The 13007-nt window shown below is 35.1% G+C and overlaps 1 protein-coding gene across 1 annotated transcript in view; it reads right to left on the bottom strand.

Annotated features, from left to right (window-relative positions):
* LOC113095292 (AP-3 complex subunit beta-1-like) overlaps positions 1-12588 on the bottom strand; it is a 52555-nt gene extending 39967 nt beyond the window's left edge. The window contains exons 1-6 of the mRNA XM_026260868.1: positions 12225-12588; positions 5838-5913; positions 5408-5482; positions 3417-3512; positions 2388-2548; positions 2239-2305 (exon numbers count right to left, since the gene is read on the bottom strand). Of these exons, the coding sequence (XP_026116653.1) occupies positions 2239-2305; positions 2388-2548; positions 3417-3512; positions 5408-5482; positions 5838-5913; positions 12225-12376 (627 nt within the window). The 5' untranslated portion in view covers positions 12377-12588. The remainder of the gene's footprint in view (positions 1-2238; positions 2306-2387; positions 2549-3416; positions 3513-5407; positions 5483-5837; positions 5914-12224) is intronic.
* Positions 12589-13007: the final 419 nt, after the last annotated feature.

The raw sequence follows: 13007 nt of genomic DNA, 5'->3' as shown, positions 1-13007 counted from the left end.
TACAGTATATGAGAGAGAGTGTGTGAAAACAACACAGAGAGAGAGTTTGAGCAGGTCAGGCGCTTCATTCATCATCATGTGACTTCAGTTCCAGCTCCAAGGGAAGAAAATTACATCTAACTGATCACTTACAAAAAGGGTGCAAAACAGTTACAAATACAATTGTAGTTTTATTTGATATATATATATATATATATATATATATATATATATATACATACATACATACATACACACACACACACACACACATATATATTTTTTTACTGGAAATTGTTTATCAGGACAACTCAAGCCAAACTCTCGCCACTGTATATACATTGTGTGTGTGTGTGTGTGTGTATGTATGTATATGTATATATAAAAAAAAAAAAAATAAATAAATAAAAATAAAAAAAATAATAATAATAATAATAATAATATATATATATATATATATATATATATATATATATATATTTTTTTTTTTTTTTTTTATTTATTTATATTCTCAAGAGAAACATTTGTAGTTTGTAATGCAGACAAAACAGATAAACAATTCAGATTCTGATAAACAATTTACAAACTTTTTTTTAAGTTATTCTTATATGTATGCTTTTACATTTATCTATTGTATAATATCCATACATTTAAAAAAAAAAAAAAATCTTGTTATACATATATAATATTTATATAGCAAATACAATATTATATACACGCATAAATAATCTCAATCTAATTTATATACATCTTATTTTATTTGTTATTTATTTTCATTTTTAATTCTTCTTTGCATTAATATAAAATGTTGATAAATATAAATTGTGCACTATTAATTAATATTGCACACTGTAATCCCATTCAAGTCTATTTGATGAAATGGTTTGGTTAAAAGTGCCGGTAATCTAAAAGTAGTCAGACTACATTACCTAATATGAGTAATCCAAATCATGTAGAAACGTTTAAGGAAGACGCAAGGCAGTCAAACAGTCTTCATTTCTTTTGTTTACTTTGATATTTTAGGTCTATCTTTGGATTTACTCTATTCACCGCTCATCTTTGGCGTCTCCCCATCTATCTGATCCCATATTACCCAACAAGAGCTCCAAGGTAAACTCCATCCACCATCAACAAGGCTCTCACTTACACACACCTCATCAACAAACCTCTGCTATCTCTGCTGCTTGACAAGACTTTAATGGAACAATCACACTAAGCAAATGGTTTCTCTAATAACAATAAATTTCCTGTAAAATTATGAAGGGTACAGGACGTTTCCCTGGATCCATTTTGCCATGAATTCTAATTAAGGCCGGGCCGCGCTGACGGGAGAGGAAACAGGGAATGCTGGGTCATCAGCGAGCGAGGAGAGACGGAGAGAGACGCTGGGACGCTGCGGCTGTGATTGATGCTGTGCTTGCCATCAGACCGAAGACACACACACGCTCATATTTCATCAACGGCGACACATCCCATAGAGCTTCCTTTAGCAGCGTACAGGGGAAGCTCGTAGAGATGTCTATTATATCACAATAAACATTTCCAGTGCATATTCGGGTGAAATACAGCTCTGCACTAAAAGCCTATGAGGACAGCGCTAAAAAACATGAGCAGAAACCCCACGTACATAACTCAGATTTGAGACTGGCAACAACGACCAAGTCCAGCGGATATGTGTTAAGATCATTTGCTGCTGAGACTTTGTCCAAGGCCCTGGTGGAAATGTTTTGGGCTCAGAAAGTGTTTATTTTACAGCCAGAAGTGTTTTAGATAAAGAGAGGAACAGAAATAGAGGGAAGTGAGACAGAAATAAATGTGGTGTTGTGCCTCCATCTAGTGCTTGCATGATGTAAATGTAAGTTAATGTTCACAAACACACACACACACACACACACCAACTTTTTAAAATATAGTTAGTCAGATTGTTAAAACCAGCCGGTTTCACACTGATAGATCTGTATAAGCATTGCAAATTTTTGCAATATTGTACAGGGCAGAAATTTTTATTTTTTTAATAATAATAATATTATATATATATATATATATATATATTTTATTTTATTACTTTTATTTTCATTTACTTTATTGGTTCTTTTTTTATTTAAAAAAGTAAACAAAAAGGCTTAGTAAACATGTATTTGTTTCCAGTTTGAATGCAAAATAAACCATTTAATTCTATTAAATCTCAATTATTTGTTGACCATTTTAAATCACTAACAACATTTTGGTCATGTCTGTGTGAATATCAAGATATTTTACCGTGCTTTTGTCTTTCAGGAGTTTCTCAATCACTTCGATCAGATGCTCTTTCTGATCCGGGTCTAGACTGGAAGACAAAATCAGAGACCTCTGTATAACACTCGCTTGTTAACATACAGCGACCTCATCTGTGTGAATGTGTGTGTCACCTGTAGAGTTTCTGAATGGCGTGAGCGGCTGTTTTCCTGACGTAAGGTGAAAGGTCGGTGGCTGCTTCTTTGATGGCCAGCATCATGATGGGGACGATGATGGGAACTCTGATGCTGGACAGGACCCTGAGAGCGCTCGCTCTGATCAGCTGATTGGGATCCTGCGCACACACACATATGATTAAAAAAAACATGCGTTAGCTGACCCAAAACACTGGCTAAAAAAAAGGACTTAAAAAACTGGGAGGAGACAAGGGATGCACGATTTGGAAAAAAAAAAAAACACTTACAATTTTTCTGAAAAAACTTGCCATTTAAAATGTGATTAGTTTGCTATGCAAAATTAGTGGTTATATATTAACATGGATGTAAAATTATTATTATATAATAATAATAATAATAACTATAAATATTGCAGTTTTTATTACAAAATAAAAATACTGTAACTACTGTACTATATATTATATTAATAAAATACTATACTGTATATTGTATATTTTACCATAGATTACAGACTTTTGGTAAAATAAAAAGAATTGTGAATTTGTAAAGAAAATAAAAAAAACTATATCATAAGAAATATTTTTGTTTACATTGCAACCATAAAATTACACTTGCATATTGGTGGAAGCCGTTTTATAATTTTTTTTATATATATGTATATATAGTTTTTAGAAATGTATTTGTTTGCTCTTTAACTACATAAACGAAATGAATATTTAAAATGTTTTCTGGGCAACTAGCTGAAATAAAATAAGTTTAAAGTAAAGCTATAAAAATCACTAAATAAAAAGACAATAATAATTACTTTGACAGTACAACTGTAAAATTACAATACTAATATTTATAGCGGTTTCAATTTCTTCAAACTTTATTTTGACTAAAAAGAGCAGTGCATTTATTGAACTGAATTGCTGCCTTTGTGATTTGATAAATCGCACAATGCCATATCGTAATTTCAGTTTTATTTTGATAAATCATGTAAAGCACAATAAGAGCATCGTGGGAGAGGAAAGGGGCGGGACTTACCTTGAGCGCCCGCTGAAAGGTGCTGATTGACAGGAGGGCGAGATCCTGCTGTTCCTCTGCATACCGGACCAGGTACACATACACCAGCTTCTTCAGCTGAAACATGCAGACACAAAAGAACTACACATTAAAAACAGTCCAGTTAACTTTAAGAAGTAGATAAAGAATCATTATCCAATCCCAGCTTTAACAAACTCATATGCCATTTTAATATCACGAAACAGTCTGATCTGCTTGTGCTCAAAGGTGAAGGGTCAAAGGTCGGCTCTCTGTTTAATTGCGTCCAGCTCTTGGGGTGACGACAGGTCGTTAGCGATCAGGGAGTCACGACGACGCATTCCATCATCATCACCATGGCGATTAGCAGCCAAATGGAAAAACATCACTCACTTCATAAAGAGAGACATTACCCATCTGCCCCTCTGTTTAATCAGATTTACATACAGCGGCCTGCTGATCAGGGATTGGAGCAGCCGTGCGCATGTTAATTAGACAGCTACTAAATGAACCGCTGGCATTTATGAAGCAGAATTATAAGAGGAGCAGAAAAACAAACCTGATGGAGAGAGGGATTGCTTTTTTCATGCAAGATGGTTGTTGCTGGGTTTTTATAATAAGGGGCACAAATAACCCCAAAAACAAGTTATTGTGCTTTAAACCGATCATAAAAAGTGCACTCTGAGGATTCAACCAGAATTTCAAGGGAATCCACAAACACACAAAAAATATTCTATACATATTATAAAATATATAGATTATTAAATGTAATAAATTAAAATAAAATGGTGTAAAATAATACATTAAAATAGTAAAAAATACATTATTATTATTATTATTATTATTTATTATATGTATATAAAACAAACATTTATAATGTTTTGTATTAGTTTTATATGTTATGTTATTTATGGTTTAGGCAGGGTTATTACAGTAAACTAAAACTAAAACAGTTAATACATGATAAAAAAAACTATTAAAAAAATTATTTTAAACTAATTGTCAACATTTTCATTTAGATGTACTAAAATAACTAAAACAAACTGAAATAAAATATCTATCTATCTATCTATCTATCTATCTATCTATACAGACAGACAGAGAGACAGACAGACAGACAGACTTAATAAATAAAACAAATCAATAAAAAGACCACAACAAAAATCCCTTAACATTTCTGGGGGTCCGTGGTATCATATTTTTCAATAATACTGCATAATTTATATATGAAAATAGCAAAATTATTAAAAAAAGTAACATAATAACAAAGCAAAAACATTATAATAATATAACCAAGCAGGGGTGGAGCTTACTGAAGGGTTAAATAAATGAGTGTGTGTGTGTGCGTGCGTGTGTGCTTGTGTGTGTTTGCGTATGTGTGTATGACCCTGCAGTGAGTGGATCAATGGTCACACCTGTGGTCTCGTCTTGTGCGTGTGTGTGTGTGTGTGTGGATCAATGGCAGCATCCCCAAGTCTCTCAGCTCCAGAGAGAGACAGTACTCAGTACACAGCTGCCCAGCACGGAGCATCAGACGTGGGGGGAGACAGAGAGAACGTGACTGGACCCCTGGACCACCAATTACACACTGGCCCCTCAAAACACCAGCCGTCTTCTTCAGTCAAGACGTTTTTCCCAACCACCTCTCATGTCTTTCCATCATCCTGTCCAGACAATCATCTTTCCATCTAAACATTCATTCTTCAGCAGCAGGGGCTTCCCTGTCAGATGCCTGATCAAAAATCTACAGGGGTCCTCACAGCTGCTGAACGCCTGAGAGTGAGGAAAACGTATGTAAAGGTGTTCCTGTAGCTCAATTGGTAGAGCACTGCGTTATCAAGCGCAAGGTTGGGGATTCGATTCCAAAGGAACACATGATAGGTAAAAACTGATAGCCCGAATGCACTGTAAGTCGCTTTGGATAAAAGCGTATGCTAAATTAATAAATTTAATTTTAATTTAAATGTGTCAGCACATTCTAAATCTTCTCTTACCTCAATGTTTTTGCTTGCAACATTCTTCACCACTGCTGGGAAAAGTTCAGATGCGTTCTTTCCCTTGGCAATCAACTATATAGAGAGAAATAAAAATTTTAATGAGACAGAATGAAGCAACAACACACTGACGCTGAGTGAATGTGTTCATAAAATCACAGACTGAATCTTAAAGGGATAATTCAGCCAAAAATAAAAAAAAATAATAATTTAATCTCCCTCAAGTCGTTCCAAACCTGAATTAATTTCTTCTGTTGAACATGAAGAATGCTGGTAACCAAACAGTTGTTGGTTTCCATTTACTTCCATAGTATAGAAAAAAAATACTATGGAAGTCACTGAGAGCAGTAAATGTTTGGTTACCCACATTTTGAATTTTTGGGTGAACTGTCCCTTTAATACCAGATCACTGTCTCTCAGAATGACGTACCCCAACTATCCTCTTCATGGCCTCCAGCTTCAGAGACTCTTTGCTGCTTTCCAGCATCTCTTTCAGATCTTCATTCCTGCAGAGAAATCAAAGGATTCAGCATTACAGCAAATTCATCATACTAACCGTATCGTTTTACTTCAAATGAAAGTAGGGCTATCAATTCACTCCAATTTCATGTCAGTGATTTACCATTATTCACTCTTCGTTAACAGCTTCAGTTCTTTTATGGTAAATGAAATAAAAATTGTAATAAAATAATATCTGTATTATCCACATACACACACACACATATATACATATACACACACATATATACATGCATATTTATAATTAACTTTTAATATTTTTTTTTTAGAATGAACATTATTTTATTATGAATGACATATTTATGCATAATTGAAGATTTGTATATGAACTATATATTTATATTATGTAATTGTATATTTGCATTTATATTATAAATAAATTTAAAATTATATAAAATATATAAAAATCAATTAATATATGTATTATCTCTCTCTCTCTCTCTCTCTCTCTCTCTCTCTCTCTCTCTCTCTCTCTCTCTCTCTCTCTCTCTCTCTCTCTCTCTCTCTCTCTCTCTCTCTCTCTATATATATATATATATATATAGAGAGAGAGAGAGAGAGAGAGAGAGAGAGAGAGAGAGAGAGAGATATTCATGTCATATATATTTACATACATACATACATATATATATAATTTCCTTTAGACTGGTTTTGTGGTCCAAGTTCATGTCATATATATATATTTTATATATAACATTTGGCCAATATACAGCTATTTGATAATCTGGAATCTGAGGGTGCAAAAAATCTAAATACAGATAAAATTTCCTTTAAAGTTGTCCAAATGAATTCTTAGCCATGCATATTAAAAATTAAGTTTTAATATATATACATTAGGAAATGTACAAAATATTTTTATAGAACATGATCTTTACTTTAATATCCTAATGATTTTTGGCATAAAAGAAAAATCTATAAATTTGACCCATACAATGTTTTTTGTTTTGTTTTTTGGCTATTGCTACAAATATTCCCCAGTTACTCTGGTTTTGTGGCCCAGGGTCACAAACACACACACACACACCTTTTTATAATTTTATTTTAGAATCTATTTTAGATTTAAACATTATATTATAATAAACGGTATATTTATACGTAATTCAAGTTTTATATTTGCATTCATATTATAACTAAATTCTATAAAAATGTAAAAAAATATATTATTATATGATATAAATATTATAATAAACTCTACATTAACCGACAGTAAATAACTGTGAACATACAAATCTATATTTTATTTCTTTATTATCGTCTTAACATCTCAGTAGCTAATTCAAGGAAATACTTTATAAATATAAATATCCCTTTGCTGCAGCTCCAAAAACACAGAATTCAGGAAAAAGCATCTTAATTCAAGCTAATGGAAGACAGTCAAAGACACATTAGATGACTCTGTCCTGCACAGTGCTGTCATTTACATTGGTATCATGTGAGAGCCACATTCTTCAGCCAACTTGAAGATAGTTCATTATGTCACAGAGATATAGATGAACTATTATTGAAGCAAAGGAACAGAACTGGAATATAAGGATGCTCATACCATCATATCATGTGAATGTTTGAATGAGTAAGACGACTGACCCATGCATCATTTTTCCATCTCCCAAACAAATGCATTGTCTACATTTTTTTTTTTTTTTTTGCCTTTACTTGAGCATTTCTCCTACCCTCTGCTTGGTTTCTTCTCATTACTGCTGCTGTGCTTGTTGGTCAGAGCCTGTTCCTCTGAGCTGAAGTCTGATTTCAGTGTGAGCTGAAGGTTCTCGGCCGAGACGAGAGCGTTTCGCATCACTCCAGCGGCCTCTAAACGCAAGCTGCCCAATCCTCCGTTCATCTTAAACATGTACAGAATTACTAGAAACCACAGCAGTAGAGAAGGTCGAGATGATCCACACAAAGCCTTGCATCAAGCCATTCATCAAAAGAAGTTCCTCAAGTCTTGTTTATCTACACAAACATGACTATGAGATCGTCCATTTCTCCAAACCGGAACCGAAAAGACAAACTCGAAGAAGCTGAAGCCAAGAGAAAATTAAACCGGGTATGAAAGCCAACGTCTACTGGTTTCTTTCTTTCCACCGATGCTGTTGAGAAGACAAGAGAGGGACAATACAGCACTATCCTCCAGACTCGATCATCAGGTTAATGTGCAGCAGTCGCACAGCCGTCCAGTGTGACCATCACACACCAATTAGATCCACGAGCGCTGAGAGACCAGCCACGGTACAATGGTTCACTCTTATCATGACCTAGAGGCTGAATTCTCTTCATTTCCTTCAACGTTCTGCTGAGATCCGGTCAGTTGGCTAAAGAAACGTCTCACTTATCGATTAGCTTGAGAGATGCTTTGACGATCCGAAGAGTCCCTTTGAGTGCTGATTGCGAACGATTAAAGGAAGTGGGTAAAATGGAAAGGAAGTCTACTGGGGTCAAAAGAGCAACATCTAAAGTGCTGAGGAGACTCATATCTACTCCAGACATGGTCATTCTTCATGGCTGTGGTCACCTCCCTTTAGAGGAAGCGTGAAGGCTCTTATCTTCAGACCGAGGCTTTCATCACCTCTGGAGAACTGTGTTCAGCAGCTCTGCTTATCCTGATAACATGAAACTTCCTCCTGCCAACCAACGCAACAAAAAAAAAACAAGTCTCAAGCAAAATTCAAACCCAAATAGTAAACGGGAGGAAGGAACGGGAAGAATATTTGGCAAACACAGCCAGGCTAATGCATTTTAATGCCGGATTGAAACTGTTGGACTGAACAAGAATCACTCAACTGTTGTTCATTCTGGGGAACACAAAACAATAGGGCTGCAAGATATTGGGAAAAAATTACATTGCGATATTTTATTTTTCTGCGATATATATTGCGATATGAAATCTAATAAATTTTTTTCTTAAAAACAAAAATGGGGTGAGCACACTTACATTCTCATTTTAAATGATTTAAACATCGACACCATCGTATCAACTGATTAATATGCGCGAGGGAGAGAGAGCAAGACAGTGCTCGTGTTGTTTGAAGACGGTGAGTGTGCGGCTGCGTCTCTCTCTCTCTCTCTCTCTCTCTCTCTCTCTCTCTCTCTCTCTCTCTCTCTCTCTCTCATGCGCGCTCTTCGCGAATTCACATTCATCAAGGGCCAGGGAGCAGCTGGCCCATACAGTTAATGAATAAGGGATCAAGTACGAAAGCCTACATCGCACATCCTGCGATGCGACTATCGTGGATTCGTAAATCGCGATATCGATTGTGACGAGTGGGGCAGGACCGAGAGGCGTGGGAACGAGGAGTGAGGCCAGGTGTAGTGATTGGAGATGAGCTACACCTGCGCCCCACCGCCAGTATCGAGTCCCACGTAGGAGATGGAAGGATATAAAACTGGAGCGACTATAGTGAAGGACGAGAGAGGACCAGGCCTGGGACATTATTTTATGTTTTGGCTTTTATTTATGCGCACCAGTCGGCCGTGAGGGGCTGGTGCGCCGTTTTGTATTTACTTTGAATATTAAAATTATGTTTTTGATTGTGCGCCGGTTCCCGCCTCCTTCTTCCCGATGAATAGGAAGTTTTTATCGTTACATCGATGCTTAAACGACACATTGTGCAGCCCTAAAAAACAACACTTTCGGCTCTTTTCACAGTTCATAGTGAACACTGGCTTTAAAGCTGCAAAAGTAGGCCATACAACTTGTGCAATATATTTAGGGTGCTGTCGAAGCATTTGATAGCTTTCGAAGAGAAACCGATCGAAATGAAGCCATGATTTACTGATAAACTTCTCTTCTAGTGAGCTGTTGACTCCAAAACTGCTGCACAATCACTGAAATAACCTGAAAACTGGAGAAGTTAACAAATTATCTTATGTTCTTATCAACAAAAGGGATTAATCAAGTTTATACCAGGTTTTTGAATAAAAAGTAGTCCATATGACTCATAGCCTAAATGTATATAAGTCTTCTGAAATCATATATAATCTAAATGATTAACTCATATTGCATCACTTCTGCAGTCATATAAAAGCTTTGAATGAGGAATGGACCACAACTGTAATTGTTATTTGCTGAAAAAATGTAAATATAGCTTATATCACCCTCCAGTGAGCTCTTAACTTGAGCTGCAAATGACACAAATGAATCAATGAGATGAACAAGAGAACAGAAGCAAACAAAGCATTGCTTCGATCTGGTTCTCATGAAAAAAAAGGACTGATGTTGATCTAGTTCTACATTTACAATGTAGGTTACAATATGAAAAAGACCTGTGTAAATAACTATAACATATATTTTTTTATCTAATATATCCAGTGGTTGCTTCCACAGAAGAAAGAAAGTCGTACAAGTTTGGCACAAGACATAAAGGTGAGTAACTCTATCCCAACAGTGTTGTTATCCCTGCTTCTCATTTTTAATGCATCTCTCTCCTTCCTCATGAGTTCAGTCTTCTGCTTGCAGTCATGTGAGAGTGAAAATTCAGTTAGGCCTAAATAACATTAACTACTCTTCTGTTAAAGCCACACACACACACCAAGCAGCAAATTAAAATCAAGAATCAGAGATGAAACAATATTCAAACAATACTCTCTTAACAACAGAAAGGAATCCATACACTCTAGTAGCAGTTAATAAATAAATAACAACCAGCAGAGAAGTCTTTAACCGCATAATAAATGACATGATTCTCTTACGTCCCATTAGATTAAACAATTAACAGGCTCATTAATGTAGGAAGGAGCAAGAGACTTCCTGTCATTCAGGACTGTAATTGTTGGAACAGATCCCTTAAAGCAAAATGGGATTAAGATCCCAGAGGACGGGGACATGAGGGTTTGACGTCAGAGCAGTCGGCAGCTTTCACAAAGAGTTTGGAGAAGACAAACACTGGAGACAATACAACGTGAGGATCAGTCCTTATGAAACACCTTAAATAATCATGTTATTTAGAAGCCAGCGTGACCCAGGTCTGGTTTCACTAACACTGATGTGATATCTGCATCAAAAGGACAGATATGTCTCTGATATTACAGTCATACTGACCCCTGGAGGAGAGAGAGGGCTGAACAAGCATCGCCATTAGAATGCAACACAACACAAGATAAAAAAAGAAAGAGAAAAAAAACTGAACCATAAGAATTATGGGAATTATTATTATTTATTTTTTTTGCAATATATATTTTTTATATGCTAGAAATTAAATGTAATATATTATATTGTTATATATAATTTAGCTTTGCATTTTCTTTTTTGCATCAATTTTTTCCTTTAAATTTATTTTTTGCATGTATAAAATATTCTAAATCAAAAACATTCTAAAGAAGCCAATATAAGTGCATATACATTATATCTGTATATAGAGAAAGAAAATGGTTAGATATTATATTAAATTAACTATTAAATATTAATTAAATACATGTTATTTTATATCTCCAGCTATTCATGAAATATTTCAAATGTAAATCAAATTTAATTTTCATACAAAATTGTGTGTGTATCTACTTATCTAACTATAACTTTATTTATCCTCTGATAAATGCATGTGCTATATTTAAATAATGCAACTCCTTAAACTCATAAACATACTTTTACTGGAAATATTTAATTTGTATACCAAATATAATATGTGGGTGCATTTATATAGGCTTTTATTTAAAAAAAAAAAAATATATATATATATATATATATAACTTCTAGAGAAATATGCTTTTAAATTAATAATAATAATAAATGGTTTGTAGAAAAAACAAAGCAAAACTCTCACACAAGGCATGTTTGCAAATTCAACAGAACTCTTAAAAATAAAATTGTCAGACAATATCTTTTCGACAACTTTTGAAACAATCAAAAAGACAGAAAAGCGCATATATAAGTTCTCAAGACATACAATTTTATATGCATTTTAAGATGAAAAATTGTGTGTCAACACTACACTGACCCGAAATATACAATGACAGATCTGTGAACGAACCCAAAACTCTCTCACAGACTCACACTGGTCTTCAAGAAGAACTCTGAGGCTCATCTTCTCTCCATGCAAATATTACACAGGCAGTTGATCTTGCAAATGAAGTATAATAGTTCCAACCTATCGTTTAACAGCCCAAATCAGCAGTTCATAAAAAGGAGGCGTGTCCCATCAACTTATACTACAGTATCACACAGAGCAGGGCATCACCTGACACCCAAACATACACAAACACATCTTCTTCCTAGGCTAGAATACACTTTTCTGACAGTAACCGCTGTGGAAACTGAAACGCATGTTAATGGAGATCATGTGAGCGTATGTTCCGGGTGTCTTACTTCTTGTAGTCGGCGCTGAAGAGGCTGAAGGCGGCCCCGCTGCTGCTGCTGATGCTCCCGGGGATGCTGCTGTTCTCCTGCGCCGCGTCCACACCGGACTCCACCGAGCCCTGATCGTTATACGACACACTGTTGGCGGACATCCCGAGCATTTACTCGATTCACACGGATCACAACAGCACGCGACCTTATTTATCCTCCGATAAACGCAGATGTGCTTAAACGATCTACTTTCCGCTGAATGGATCGAAAGAAAAAAACTTTTTTTACTTCTGACGTGCAACTTTTTTTCCTCTTCCACGCAGAGTCGGAAGTGAGCTGGAGTCACGTGACCGTCACATGACAGCAGCGTGACGAAGATCAAACACACACACACACACACGGTGACGGGACAGCGCGTTTCAAAGTGAATATGGAAGAAAAATTTCCCCTGGGACACTTAATCATTTATTTTGGGAGTGTCTCAAGACCCAAATGTTTTGGAAAGAACTCAGTGTTTACTTACAAAGAAAGACTATGATGTCTGTTAACCTTGAAGAAGTTGATGTTATGTTAAAATGTTTTTCATTTGATGGTGACAGAAGTGTTCTGTTTATATTTGATTTCTATATTTATATTTGTTTATATTTAATAAAATAAAAAAATCAAGTGAAATAAAAATTTTGAAGAATTTAAAATAGATATTAAAATATATTTAGAGACAATATCCAAAAGCAGAAACTTGAAAGCAATAAAAACTACAGTTGTTTAATAGATACAATTTCATGTAAAATGCCTTTTTCC

Source organism: Carassius auratus, unplaced genomic scaffold (genome assembly GCF_003368295.1).
Source record: "Carassius auratus strain Wakin unplaced genomic scaffold, ASM336829v1 scaf_tig00215652, whole genome shotgun sequence".
Classification (NCBI taxonomy): domain Eukaryota; kingdom Metazoa; phylum Chordata; class Actinopteri; order Cypriniformes; family Cyprinidae; genus Carassius; species Carassius auratus.
The sequence above is the reverse complement of the archived record's forward strand: the minus strand, read 5'-3'. Positions and strand labels throughout refer to the sequence as shown.